Here is a 15,363-nt window from a genome sequence, read left to right as displayed (position 1 = left end):
TGATTCCACATAATAAGTCATAAAACCAAATCCCCCAAATACCAAATTGTCGCCAAGTAATTTAACCACATCCTAGAACAAAGTTTAAGAATATTTATAATAATACTGTAAAATCCAGCACCCAAGAAGGTAAAGTTCAGAATGTCTGGCATTCAATCAAAAATTGAATCAGGTAATGTTCAGAAGCTAGAGGAAAAGACTAAACATGTTAAGTACAGACACAAAAGACATAAAATAGATAAAAATCAAAGTTCAAGAGATGAAAAGTACAACATCTGAAATTTAAAAAAAAACTGGATGGGATTAACTGTAGATTGGACATTTAATAGAGGGGAGCCTGGCTGGCTCAGTTGGTATAGCATGAGACTCTTGTTCTCGGAGTTTTAAGTTTGAGCCCCATGTTGGGATGGAGGTTACTTAAAAATAAAATCTTAAAAAAAAATGATTAGTGAACATAAAGACTTAGTAAAAGAACTATCAAAAATCAAACACAGAAGGCGCCTGCGTGGCTCAGTCAGTTAAGTGTCTGCCTTCAGCTCAGGTCACGATCCTGGGGTTCTGCTTCTCTCTCTCCTGCTCCCCCTGCTTGTGTTCTCTCTCTCAAATAAATAAAATCTTTAAAAAATTAAAAAGAAAAATCAAACACAGAAAGAAAAATATTGAAGAGGACTGAACAGAACCTCAGTGATTGGTGGAAACTTCAAGTAGCCTAATATAAATATAATTGGCGTTCCAGAAGAATAGGTCAGGGGACAGAAATTATATCTGAAGATAAAATAAAATTTTCAAATTTCCTGAAAACAATAAACCCACAAATTTGAGAAGCTCAAAGAACTCCAAGCAAAAGAAAAACGAAGAAAACTACACTAAGATACATCATAATCAAATTACTTAAAAACAAATGATAAAAAGAAAATGTAAACAGCAGCCAGAGAAAAACAAAACATTAGGTTCTATGAAACAAACACTGACAACACAATTTTCATAAGAAACAACACAATCCAGAGAACAGTGGAGAAAATTCTTTAAAGTACTGAAAGACGGGTGCCCGGAGGGCTCAGATGGTTAAGCGTCTGCCTTCGGCTCAGGTCATGATCTCCAAGTCCTGGGATAGAGCCCCACGTCGGGCTCCTGGCTCAGTGGGGAGCCTGCTTATCCCACACCCTCTGCCTCTCCCCCTGGCTCATGCTCTCTCTCTCTCTGTATCTCTGTGTCTCAAATGAATAAATAAAATCTTTTTTAAAAATGTACAATAGGCACATAATAAATTCCAATGTTGATTTCAAGGAACAGTTTCTTCCACATTAAAAAAAAAGGGGGGGGGGCTCCTGGGTGGCTCAGTTGGTTAAGTGACTGCCTTCGGCTCAGGTCATGATCCCAGGGTCCTGGGATCGAGCCCCGCATCGGGCTCCCTGCTAGGCGGGAAGCCTGCTTCTCCCTCTCCCACTCCCCCTGCTTGTGTTGTCTCTCTCTCTGTCTCTCTGTCAATTAAATAAAATCTTTAAAAAAATAAATAAAAAGTACTGAAAGAAAACAAAAATGTCAACCTAGAATTTTGTATCAGCAAAGATAGCTTTCAAAAATGAAGGTGAAACAAAGACTTTCTCATACAGAAGCTGAAAGGATTCAACACCAGCGGACCAGTAATAAAAGTAGTGTTAAAGTTTCTCTTTCAGGTAGAAAGAAAATTATACATGGAAATACAGAGCTACACAAAGGAATACAGAGCTACTAGATAGAGATGGTAACTAAGGGAGGAAAGATAAAAGACATTATTCCGATTATTTAAATCTCTTTAAAGAAATAATTGACTCTTGGGTGCCTGGGTGGCTCAGCTGGTTAAGCGACTGCCTTCGGCTCAGGTCATGATCCTGGAGTCCCGGGATCGAGTCCCGCATCGGGCTCCCTGCTCGGCGGGGAGTCTGCTTCTCCCTCTGACCCTCCCCCCTCTCATGTTCTCTCTCTCTATCTCATTCTCTCAAACAAACAAATAAATCTTTAAAAAAAAAAAGAAATAATTGACTCTTTAAAGCAAAAATAATAACAATGTATTATGGGATTTATAACATATATTTAAGTAAAATGGACAGCAACAATACCACAGAGGCCAAAAGGGAAGAAATAGAAGTATACTGTTGTAAAGTTATGCAATATATGAAATGGCATAATAGCACTTGAAGGTAGACTGCAATAAGTTAAACACTCTATTTTTAAAAATTTTATTTATTTATTATTTGTCAGAGAGAGAGAGTGAGCAAGTGCACAAGCAGGAGGGGCGGCCAGCAGAGAGAGAAGCAGGCTCCCCACTGAGCAAGGAGCCGGATGCGGGACTCAATCCCAGGACCCTGGGATCATGACCTGAGCCAAAGGCAGACACTTAACCGACTGAGCCACTCAGGTGTCCCAGTTAAATACTATACTTTAAACCCTAAAATAAGCACTAATGTATGATAACAAAAAATTATAGCTAATAAGCCCATGAAGGAGATAAATAGGAATTTTAAAATAAAATTAAAAAGAGGAAAGATGTCTATAAAGGATAAGACAAAAACATATTAGAAGATGGTAGATTTAAATACATTAATATCAATAATTCCATTAAATATAAACAATATTAACAATGCCATTAAAAGATGGTCAGATTAAATAAAAAAAGGAAGGTGCTACCATATGCTAAATACAAGAAACCCACTTTCTCCACAAAAACACAAATTGGTTAAAAATAAAAGGATGGAGAAAGATGTATGTATCATGTTAACACTAATCAAAAGAAAGCTGAGATGACTATACAATATCAGAAAAGTAGACTTCAAAGAATATTACCAGAAATATAAAAAATGTCATTTCAAAATGACAAAGCTATAAATTCACCAAGAGGACACTACAGTCCTAAACATTTATGTATCTCACACAGAGTATATGAATATATGAAGGAAAAATGATAGAACTTCAAAGACAAATCCCCCATTAGTCTTGGAGATTTCAATAGTCTTCTCTTAATAACTGATAAAACCGACATTGTAGTGTGCCAAGGGAGTGGTGTGGTGGTGAAGACAAACAGCAAACAAATAAAGAAGTATATATTCAGAATGCCAGATGGTAAAAACGTATAAATTTAGAATGTCAGAGGGTATTCAGTTCTTTGGAGAAAAATAAAACAAGGTATGGGAAGAAGGACAAAGAAGTGGGGGAGGCATGCTCTTTTATTTAAGTTGTCCAGGGAACCCCTTGCTGATGAAGTGAAATTTGAGCAGAAACCTGACACCAAGGGAATAAGCCATATGGTTATCCAGGGGGAAATCATTTCAGGCAGAGGCAAAGCCTTGAGGGAGCAGGAAATGCCTGGTATATTGAGATGCAACAAGGAGGCCTAGTATATAGTATAGCTAGAGAGGAACTAACTAACCAGGAAGACCAGGCAAGAGAGGAAGACAGGAGGGAGCCAAATAATGTAGAGGTTTGTAAGTCCTTAAAGGACTCTAGTTTTTATTCCAAATGAGATGGGAAGTGATTAGAGAATTATGAAGAGTGATATGATCTGACTTACATTTCAACAATCTGATGCTTTTTTGAAAAACAGACTAAAGGAAAGCAAGGGCAGGCAACCTGTTAGGAGGCTTATGTAACTGAAGTTGAGATGGCTAGAGCTGAAAAAAGTCAGAGAAAGACCTATCATATGATTTCACTCGTATGTGGAATTTAAGAAACAAAACAGATGAACATAGGGGAAGGGAAGGAAAAATAAAATAGGAAAACAGAGAGGGAGGCAAACCATAAGAAACAGTTAACTAGGGACCAAACTTGAGGATTGGTGGAGGGGCGGTGGGTGGGGGGATGGGCTAGTAGGGTAATGGGTATTAAGGAGGGCACTTGTGATGAGCACTAGGTGTTGTTAAGTGATGAATCAGTAAGTTCTACTCCTCAAACCAACATTACACTACATGTTATGTAACTTGAATTTAAATAAAAACTTGGAAGGAAAAAAAAGTAAAAATAATAAAAATAAATAATAAAAATAAAATTAAAGAATTTTTTAAAAAGACATGGCAAGGGCTAGGGTGGTAGGTGTGAAGGTTGTAAGAGGTGATCAGATTCTGGGTATATTTTGAAGGTAGAGTCCACAAGATTTGCTATTGGATTAGATAAGGTATGTGAAAGAAAGTGACATGTTAATTTAAGGTTGACTCTGAGGTTTATGAGCTGAGCAACTATAAGGATGAGTTGACATTTTCTGAAATGGGAAAAAATACAGGAAAAACAAATTCAAGAGGGGCGCCTGGGTGGCTCAGTCGTTAAGCGTCTGCCTTCTGCTCAGGTCATGATCCCAGGGTCCTGGGATGGAGCCCCACATCGGGCTCTCTGCTCTGCGGGAAGCCTTCTTGCTTCTCCCTCTCCCACTCCCCCTGCTTGTGTTCCTGCTCTCGCTACCTCTCTCTCTGTCAAATAAATAAATTCTTTAAAAAAAAAAAAAATTCAAGAGGTACAAGGAGGGATTAAGAGTGTGGTTTTGGAAAGTTAAGTTTCATATGCCTATTATATAACCACGTGGAGGTGCTGAGTAGGCAACAGGTTATACAACTCTGTGGTGTATATATATGTAACACATGCACGTGCAAATATTCATGCACACAGATAGAAAAAGGGTCTAAAGGGAAAAATACCAAAATACTATGACTTGTCATCTCTGGAGAGTGGGATAATAGGTGATTTTTATTTATTTATTTATTTGCGTTTGCTAAATTTTACAGTTTTTCAACAATAAAGCTACATTAATCTTATAATCAGGAAAATATTTTTTAATTTTGTTTTTAAAGAAAAAATTGAGCGATTGTTTTGAAAATGAGAAAAGTAGAAGCAATAGGGGTTATGGGGCACCTGGGTGGCGTGGTCATTAAGCGTCTGCCGTCGGCTCAGGTCATGATCCCAGGATACTGGGATTGAGCCCAGCATCGGGCTCCCTGCTCATCGGGAAGCCTGCTTCTCCCTCTCCCACTCCCCAGGGCTTGTATTCCCTCTCTCGCTGTCTCTCTCTCTGTCAAATAAATAAATAAAATATTAAATAATAATAATAATAATAATAGTTCTATGGAGAGGCCAGGATTAGATATCACACTTTTGAGGTTTGGGCAACTGGGTCTTTCTCAAGAGAATATTAGGAGCCTGGGGAGGAAGCTTAAGATGGGAATGAAAGGAAGTGAGGGGGAAAGGAATAACATAAACTTTAAGGAGAGCAAATATATAAGATAACAGAATCAGTATTCAAAAAGGGTGGGAGTGGGTTAAATCCAATTAATGAAATTTGAGTAGAGGAATGTTTCTAGACTTGAGTATAAAAAGTCATCTTTACACTTGAACTGAATTCTGAAAGCCTAAGTGAAAAAAAGAAGAAAAGGCAATCCCAGTAGAGAAACCAGGATCTAGAACACAGAGATGCAAAACCATGACAGAATAAAAAAACAAAGTACTGTTCCTAACAGCAAAAGGTGCCAGTGGAAGAGTGCATGCTAAGATTTAAGGAAGGCAGAAACTCACTTCAATCTTACGGGTTAAGTTAAGCATTTTCAGCTTTATCCTAAAAGTGATAAAGAACCCGTAGAAGATAATAAATGGCAGTCACACAGTTAGATGGTTTTAGAACCATCACTCTTACATCAGTGAAGACAAACTTAAAGGTAGGCAAAAGTGAAGCATAGAGATATGTCTGGGGACTGTTGCAGTAATCCAGGAGGAAAAGGATGGGGCCTACACCAACATACATGGCTGTGCTAGGAATGGAAAAGTTGGGATAGATGCAAGGAATGCTAGGAAGCTATAATTTTCGGGGCACCCGGGTGGCTCAGTCGGTTAAGCATCTGCCTTTGGCTCAGGTCATGATCTGGGATGGAGCCCCACATCGGGCTCTCTGCTCAGCGGGAAGTCGACTTCTCCCGCTCATTCTCCCTCTGTGCATGCTCTCTCTCTCTCTCAAATAAATAAATAAACTCTTTAAAAAATATGGGGCGCCTGGGTGGCTCAGATGGCTGAGCATCTGCCTTCGGCTCGGGTCATGATCCCAGGGTCCTGGGATCGAGCCCCATGTCTGGCTCCTGGCTCAGCGGGGAGCCTGCTTCTCCCTCTGCTTCTTCCCCCTGCTCATGCTCTCGCTCTCTCTCTCTCTCTCTGTATCCCTGTGTCTCCAATGAATAAATAAAATCTTTAAAAATAATAATAATAAATAAAATAAAAAATAATAAAAACAAAAATAAAACAAAAGCTATAATTTTCTGTGATTGACTAGATTGGGAGGGGTGCATAAGAGAGAGAAGTTTCCGATGATTTCAAAGTTGCTGATTTAGGTGACTGAGTAGTGGCACACTCACTCAGGCAAACGATATAGGAGAAGAAATAAATTTGGGAAAAAATAAGTTCAGTTTAGACTGTGAGGTATCCAGGAAAAGATATCAGTGGGATGTGTGAATCTCAAGGAAGCAAAATGTTCTTGTTACCATATGTTAAGACTTGGGGTTCTGGAACCAGACAACCTGAGCTTGAATCTTCACTGTACCACTTACTAACTGTATGACCTTGAGCAAATTATGGTAATTTCTGAGCCTCAGTTTTCTCCCTTACAAAATGGGGTAACAACAGTAACAACTTCATAGAGTTATTATGAGGATTAAATGAGATAAGACATCTAACCCACTCAGAACAGTTTGCATATAAAAGCATTCAAGAAATGTTAATTCTTTCTGTGTATACTGCTACACCCACCCTACCCCCAGCCTTGGACCTTTACACTCCTACAGGAATGGCCCAGGAATTGAACCTGATGCAAATTTTCAAACTGCCAAAAAGATAAATAGAAACTTTCAAGGTTTTCTAGTTCTCTGGAATTCATATATATTAACTTAGACCCTGTATTCATATGGAAGAATTTAGTAAAACTCAAATGAAATGAAATAAAAAGTGAACGGTAACAGAACAAACACGATGATGAAGAAACACATTATTCCCAGCAGTAATGGTCATACAATAAATGGTTTGCTGAGTTAATGAATAAATGCTTCTATCATTACAACAAAATGCAGGTATGAGCACAAAGAGATCAAATCAGCATTTTTGAATTTGATTATCAAAAGTAAATTTAACTGGTGCTAGAACACATTTCTTCATTAAATTATCTAGTTACATTAAATCTGTATCATTTATTCAATTAAAGCCCACATATGGGAAGATCACTGTTAGAGAATCAAGTTTCATTATAAAATACTAAATATAAGGACTAAGATATTTTTATACCTCTTTTCGCATTCCATAGTTTGTTTTGGCTTGTTTCTTGGGACAGAAGTTGAATGATTAAGAATCCTAGAAGTAAATCAATACGTTAATTCCAAAATACATTAAAGAGAAAAGTGTTTACACATGATATAAAAAATCTCCATAATAAACTGCATCTGGTCCATGAAGATCTCTGCTAGAAAACAATGTTTACATATTATTTAGATCTAATGCCCATGACTATTATGAAGGAATGAAGCTCACCAACTCTGCCACGCATCTTCTTTTAAAAACCTTTTCTTGAAACCTGGATATCTTCTAATCATGCTATTGCCCTGTGTGTATCTAACTTTTGGCTGAGACAGAAAATAAACAGATGCAGATTGTTTAGGTGCCATCATGACTGATTTCATTTTCCCAGCACAGCAAATGACGCGAGTTATGTTGATGCAACAGATGACCATTTTGCCAAAAGCCAAATAACAAATCTTAATTCTAAATGTAAAGCCATGGCGGGGAGGGGGGATTGGTTGGCCCGGTGATGGGCATTAAGAAGGGCCAGTACTGCATGGAGCACTGGGTGTTATACGAAAACAATGGATCGTGGATCACCACATCAAAAACTAATGATGTACTGTATGGTGACTAACATAATAAAATTTTAAAAATAAATTAATAAAAATAAATGTAAAGCCATGTTAAAGTTCAATTATTTAGGGGAGCCTGGGTGGCTCAGTCGTTAAGCGTCTGGCTTCAGCTCAGGTCATGATCTCAGGGTCCTGGGATCAAGCCCCACGTCGGGCTCCCTGCTCTGCGGGAAGCCTGCTTCTCCCTCTCCCACCCCCCCTGCTTGTGTTCCCTCTCTCGCTGTGTCTCTCTCTGTCAAATAAATAAAATCTTTAAAATAAATAAATAAAGTTCAATTATTTAAAAAAAAGCTCACAAATTTATTAAACTTTCAGTAACCCAAATGAAATGGTATTTGAAGAGAACAAAAAAGAGAAAGAATGACAAACCATCATGAGAGACAATACTTGTCCATAATTTTATAGAATTCTAAGTATTAATCTCTCAAAGTCAAAAGTAGTGAATTAATAACTTTCTTTCACGTAAGTCACTAACCTATTTAAGAGTTCTTAATATTTATCTATTTACTATAGATTTAAATGTAACTTACTTTTCAGTTTTAAAGTTTAGTCTTATAAGGAATAAAATATGTCTTTTATTCAAAAACCTTTAGATGTCAACTATCAAAACATAGAGGAGAAAATAACTTAAAATTAAAACCACATATTTACTACTAAAAGATATCATAAGCTAAAGATAAGTTGGTAATTACAGAAAGATGGTTAACCTAAAGAAACCAATTTCTATTACCTCGGTTTCCTCACTAGCTTGGACGGATTAAAGCCTCCCTGGGAGGAAATCACAGTGAGAAGCAAAGGACAAGTATCACAGGCAAAGCAGTACAGTTTGGCACCAAACAACACCTTTATTCTTCTTAGTATGGACATATACTAAAAGTGCACTTAATCATGAAATGCAAAAGAACTAAGGTAAAAAAAATATCTAAGACTATTAGGAAGAAATACATCTTTAAAGAGTGATTTTTAAAAAGGAGATGTAACAGTGAGAACTGTCCTGAGGGGTGAATGTCAGAATTGCTGACAGCGGGAGGTGAGGGATCAAACTACAATGCCCTCACTATAGTAAATTCTGAATTGTCCGCAAACCACACTTATTAGCATTGTAATTACTGATGTGTATAAATCAGATTGGAGCGGAAAGAAAAACAAAGTTGAGATCCACTTACCTATAAAATGTATTTTATATACTTGAGAATTCCCCTACGTAAACGCTTGTTTGTACATGGGTATTTAATGTTTTACTCTGTGATACTCAAAGTCAAAATAAACATCTATTTTATCTAAATATCTATTATTCTAGATTATTAACACATTTCCCTAACCCAGTTACTAGTACTGTATTTTAAGTAAATGACTGTAAAATTCAGCTGCACCAACCTGGCCCCTTAATACTTAATGTTTCCACAAACTCTAGATACCTTGATGCATGTCCTGCTGCTCTGGTCCTCTGGAAGAATTTTTCACTGAATGATGCTCTATAACACAAAGGCCTCCATCTGTATTCACATTTCCCGTACATCAACCAAACCAAAAGATGGGAGAAGTAAGATGTTTTGGGAGAGGACAGGGAAGTCATTAGTAAAGCAAGCAAAAAAGAAAGAATGGATAGATTTCAAGGGTTGGGAGAACTACCTAATTAGTTATAACAAGCTAGAGGTTAATATGATGCCCCTCAAACTGGAATATTCATATATATGATCAGAAAAAAAAATCACATGAAATAAGTTATGTATATAATTTCTATAATTCTGAACCAAAATAATAACTTCTCAAAATGTGATTTTCCTTTCCACGATCCTTAATTATACTTCAATATAACTTTTCAAAATTACTTTTTTTTAATTTAGCCATATTACATAGTACTAAGAAGCACATCTTTCCGCAATACGTGAAAACTCTCAGGACACACTTAACAGCAAATAAAATAATTATTAAAAAGAAAGACATAATAGAAAATACTATGCAAGTTAGCAGAAATGAACATGCAATGGGAACCAGTCAACTGAAGCTATTCATCGCAAAAGCCCACATATATGGTAATCCTTTCTTTATGATGATAACCACACAAATTTTAAGAAGCCACCTAAACATCAACTTATTCTGCCACATAATAAAAATATCTGTATAAGAAAATGAAGAGGGGGCGCCTGGGTGGCTCAGGCAGTTAAGTGTCCAACTCTTGATTTCAGCTCATGTCATGATCTCAGGGTCACAACATCAAGCCCCACATCAGGCTCCACGCTCAGCGCAGAGTCTGCTTGAGACTCTCTCTTCCTCCCTCTCCCTCTGCCCCTCCCCCCAAAATAAATAAAATCTTAAAAAAAAATGAAAAAGAACAGTAGTTATTTCTCTAATAATTAGATTAAGAGGGTTGATGGAAATTTGAAGAATTAGCTAAATAATTTAGAACATTAAGATAATTTTTTAAGATGACAGCTTTTTTTTAATTTCCCAAATTACAGTGAAGATTAAAAACTAACAGAATAGCTATTTTAATATAAGGAGCTTCATCGACTCAGAGGGACTTCAATACACCCAAATACAAGTAGAAATATTCCAGTATTTTAACAAGGGGGGGTAAAGATTAGCTTCTAAAAACTCAACAATAAACTGTCAAAACAAAGTAGCTTAATCTATGCATCTCAGACAAAGAGGGAGCAGTCTTCTAAAAAGTGGCCTTCAGACTTTGAACACTTGTGAGTTATCTATTTGATAATTTATTTCATCTCCTTCCCCACCTTTTTTCACTATTAATTCTGTGCAATACCCTCTTGTTATTTTCCTAGGGTAGTTTCATCCACCAAGTACTAGTATAAACTTACTTAAAGAATAAAAGACACCTTTAAGAATAGTATGAACTAACCAACTGGCAAAGCTGCTTTAAAAGAAAATCATCACCAAACTCAATCTAAGCAGTTTTTTAATTGCCTTTAATTTGGGAGTACATGCATGGCTTCTTTCAGCTGAAACTAACACTGTATTTACCTTCAACTATTTGCTACCTAAAAACAGTTAAGTAACATACAGTCAGAGTAGGAGTTCTAGGTCGTACTTTCTGATATGTGAGGGTAATCTTACTCCACATAAATCATTTTAAATCAAGACAAACAACAAGCAAAAACATTAAAATGACTGTGTTAAAACCTAAAATGAAATGTTATAACTCCTGATTGACTTACAATTTTATCTTATTTTATTTTGTTTTAAGATTTTATTGATTTATTACTTAGAGAGAGAGAAAGTATTTCAAGCAGACTCCATGCTGAGCAACGGAATCTGACTCAGGGCTCGATCTCATGACCCTGAGATCATGACCTGAGCCAAAATCGAGTCGGGCGCTTAACCGACTGAGCCACACAGGCATCCCTGACTTGCAATTTTAAAGAGCATTTCAGATTCTTCATTAATAAAGTTGGAACCTAAAACACAATACAGTGTGAAAGAGAAAAATCTATAACCAGAGAAGGTAGAATTAACATCAAATCCTCTAAGGGATGGATATATCTTTATAGAAGATTACTTTTGATTTTTTTGGACTCACTCAAATCAAGTACTGTAATAGCAAACAAAAATTTTAATTATCTACGTCTAAGAGATATGGGCAACAGCAACATATTTTAGAAGAAGGGAAGAGATTATTTAGTGAAGAAAATGCTAGATTCAGCATACAAAAATTCTGAGATCAGTTTAAGTTCAGTCACTAACAGAACAGAACTGGCCAAGGATCTAATTTAAATTGTCTATACATTACAGATTTTAAAAGTAAAATGTACTCCTTACATTATGACCAGATATCATAAATATTTTAAGGCTTCCAAAATAAGACATAATTATTACATTAATGTCACTGCATATTAATATTTATCTTAAAGGATCTATATTCATATGTGCTAACATCTGAAAAGCTGATGAAGAGAAACATCAGAGAGAAATTACTTTTGCACACATCTAAAAAAATAACAAGTTATTTAGAATGAACATAACTAAATTAATGGTTCCTATTAGCTTTAAATTTGTTAATCTCATCTTCAAGCAAGCAATTAACTAATACAGTATTACTGAGTACCTACCATGTACAAGGCACAGTGCTAGGCACTATTTTGTACAGATTACAAAACTATCACACACAAAAAAAACCTATGAAACATCATTCGATGTTGTTTCAAAGCTAAAAAGAATAATTCAAGTTATAGGAATAGATGAAAAATAATAGAAAACTGAAAAATATAGAAATGATATCTATGACATTGTTAAAATCTAGAATTATACACTCAAATACAATTCTTAACCTAATCAGAGAAATAAATATTGCTGTGGGTACTTTTAAAATCAGTATTCTCTGCTCATAATGATAAATACAATTATTTCACCTGTTGGGTAGAAGAGAGAGAAACAACTATTTTTTAAGCTAAACAGAGCAGGTGGTGGCTTGCTTCATCAGGCCTCTTAAACCATGGGGGCAACCAAATTACTTTGATTATACTGGAGGGAGAAAAACATACATAACCTCACAAGTAGCCAATATAAAAAAAGGTCCATTAGAAATGAATCATAGGAAAAGATTAGAAAATAAATTTCACAGAAAAGGGTGACAGAAAGTTATGGTAGAAGAAAAACGTGAACTGGGAATGAGGATACATTAAAGAAGGGATAAAGAGGAGTGATATTTTCTAGTATGGTTTTTAATTCTATAAGTGTAGAATTTATAGCTGTACAAAAAAAGGATATTTAGTAATTATTTAAAAAAAATAGTGGCCCTTAAAACCAGACATTTGCAATTTGATAAGTTTCAATAGTAATTATTTTTCAAAGCATATCTAAAAGCAAATGCCAATGTACTTAAATTTTAAACGTTCCAAAACATGGTCATGTGACCCACAAACATTTTTTTGGTTAAGAGAAGTAAAGTACTTATTAGTTACCCATGTTAAATGCACCAAAATTATTCTTTTAATTTTCTCCGAACAAAAAACCTCAAATCTTCTTTATTATTTCAAAACTATAAATGTAGTACTCTCAGTACATAAAGATGGCATAATAGCTGACCCTCAGCAGCACAGAGAACTTCTGCTGTATTAAAAATGGACTTGCACTGATTTTATATTCATTCATACGTCTTCCTTATCACCAATGGCATGTATCTGGGGAAAGCTTAGCCAGAGGGAGAAATCGTCATTGACCAAGGAACAAACCAAAGTGAACCTGTGACCAATCATCATGTTGATTTAATCAACCATTATAAAATTCCATTCAATTCTAAGGAGTTTACACATACCCCAAGTAATCTGGAATCTGATAAAAAGTGCACTACATACACATGACATGTACTTGGGGAGAAATGCTCATAATGTATCTAACGCTATTGTGAGCTAAAATGAGTATCAATAAATCAGTTCTTATTATATAGCACACAGGAATAAAAAAGAGACACCTACACAATAATTAAATAAAATGACCATGTGAATATAAAGTATTTGTCAATTGTGTACATAACTTTACACTTCTCTCCTAATTATTTCCTATTGTCTTTTAGTAGTTAGTCCCTTGACATCGATCTTAAGATGGTCCTACTGTGTACTGGAAACTTCATTTGATAATCTTTGAATAATCATTTAATGATTATAAAGTCTGCCTATTTAAATCTCACTACTGGAAAAAATACCTGTTCTTCTGCTCTTGCTGCAGTAACTGAGCGGCTATTTTCCTCAAATCAGTTACTTCCTTCAAATCATCATCCTCTTCCTCTGCAAGTAACTGTTCTTTCCCAAGTCTGAAAGGTGACACAAACATGGTTATCCAAAATGTAAGGCAGATGATATTTTAATGCCAGCTTCCAGAAATAGAAACCATTTTTTCATTTCTAATATCATGTAAAAAGCTAATAATCCTAATGTCCTTGTTTTTAAAACATTAAAATAAGAAATAAGGAATATTTAAGGAATATAAAAATATATCTTCTATTCAATAGGAAATGTACCACACTGGTGATATTAATATAATTAATGACTAACAAAGTAAACTGTATTATTTTGTAATTGCTGAAATGTGTAATTTAACAATGTATACTCCCCAGTCTTGAATGTAATAACTGCAAAGCTCTAATATGCCTGTCTTTATAAATATCAAATGTTATAAAAATTTTACTAAACCACTAAACTTTTATCAGTTTATTCATCATGATGTTAAAAATCTCCATGTAAAATGTTTGAGTAGAAGAAATGCGAAATAGGTCCAAGTAAGATTGGCAAATTTGCAGGAAAATGCTCATTAAAATAATTTTTAATCATTCAAAGAGAACAAAGGAATTTTTAATTAAGTTGTTCTCCAAACTCTAGTAATCTTATCCCAAAGGTATTTCATTTAAAACACAGTATCAAATCCTAAGACTTTGTATCTTGACCATATCTTGTATGCCACTGTGACACTCAATCCAACTGTCTTCATGAGATAAGGTGAGAAAGTAAGAGAAAAATGAAATATAAAGAGTACAAGACAAAGCAATGAACCACCTTATGCGGTACCAGAGATGACTAATTCATGACTGATTAAAAAGTTACCAGTGAGGTCATGTGGAGGAAGCACAATGTAAAGAAAAGAGAAAAGCTTAGGGATCAGAAAGAGCTAGGTTCACACCCTAGGTTCTAGTGGACACTAAGTGGTTCTAAGCAAGAAAATTTAGAGTCTTCAAGCTTCCCCTTCCTCATCTGTAAAAACAGGGACAGTATCAACCCTGCAGCATTTATTGAAGATTAAATAAGAAACATGAGGGGCACCTGGCTGGCTCAGATGGAAGAGCATATGACTCTTGATTGTGGGGTCATGAGTTCAAGCCCCACCTTGGGTGTAGAAATTACTTAAATAAATAAAAGGTAAAAAAAAAATAATAATAATCTTTGGGGCACCTGGCTGGCTCAGTTGGAAAAGAATGCTACTCTTGATCCCGGGGTCATGAGTTCCAGCCCCATGTTGGGTGTAGAGAGTGCTTAAAAAAAAAAAAATTAAAAACTGTAAAAAAATAAATAAATAAATAAATAAATAAATAAGAAACATGGGAAAACACATAGCACAGATCCTGGTACATGGTAGGTATTCAACAAATGTTCCCTCCTTCCTTCCTGCAGCTACAAAGCAATTTTAAGGAGTGACTGAATATCGCAAGTCATATTCCATCATTTCATAAGATAAATGAGCAAAAAAAATCCAAAGTAGAAGGATTTTAATAAAATACAGAGATAAAAACCCTTAAAATTACTATAACCAGTCTGATGTTATAGTGTATTAGACCAAGAGTTGGAAGACCTGAGTTCCAGACACTTGAAACTCCAGGTCGGTTTCCTTATGGGCCAAATGATGCAAAAAATCATCTATTTTAAAGAGTTGCTAAAGAGCTCAAATGAAGCAATGTATGTGAAAGTACAGTCCTCCTTGGTAATAATAATAGGAGAATTATACTTCTGGG

The 15,363-nt window shown here is 35.5% G+C and overlaps 1 protein-coding gene across 6 annotated transcripts in view; it reads right to left on the bottom strand.

The window, feature by feature from the left end:
* The window catches only part of LRCH2 (leucine rich repeats and calponin homology domain containing 2), a 99,225-nt gene that overhangs the window by 35,118 nt on the left and 48,744 nt on the right, over positions 1 to 15,363 (bottom strand). For 4 of the 6 annotated variants that reach the window (XM_027609514.1, XM_027609515.1, XM_027609519.1 and 1 more), the window contains exons 11-12: positions 13,567 to 13,674; positions 7,279 to 7,344 (exon numbers count right to left, since the gene is read on the bottom strand). In XM_027609514.1, coding sequence (XP_027465315.1) covers positions 7,279 to 7,344; positions 13,567 to 13,674 — 174 coding nt within the window. The remainder of the gene's footprint in view (positions 1 to 7,278; positions 7,345 to 13,566; positions 13,675 to 15,363) is intronic. The other 2 variants (XM_027609516.1, XM_027609517.1) reach the window with 2 other exon arrangements.

The sequence above is a fragment of the Zalophus californianus genome, chromosome X (genome assembly GCF_009762305.2).
Source record: "Zalophus californianus isolate mZalCal1 chromosome X, mZalCal1.pri.v2, whole genome shotgun sequence".
NCBI classification, from domain to species: domain Eukaryota; kingdom Metazoa; phylum Chordata; class Mammalia; order Carnivora; family Otariidae; genus Zalophus; species Zalophus californianus.
The sequence above is the reverse complement of the archived record's forward strand: the minus strand, read 5'-3'. Positions and strand labels throughout refer to the sequence as shown.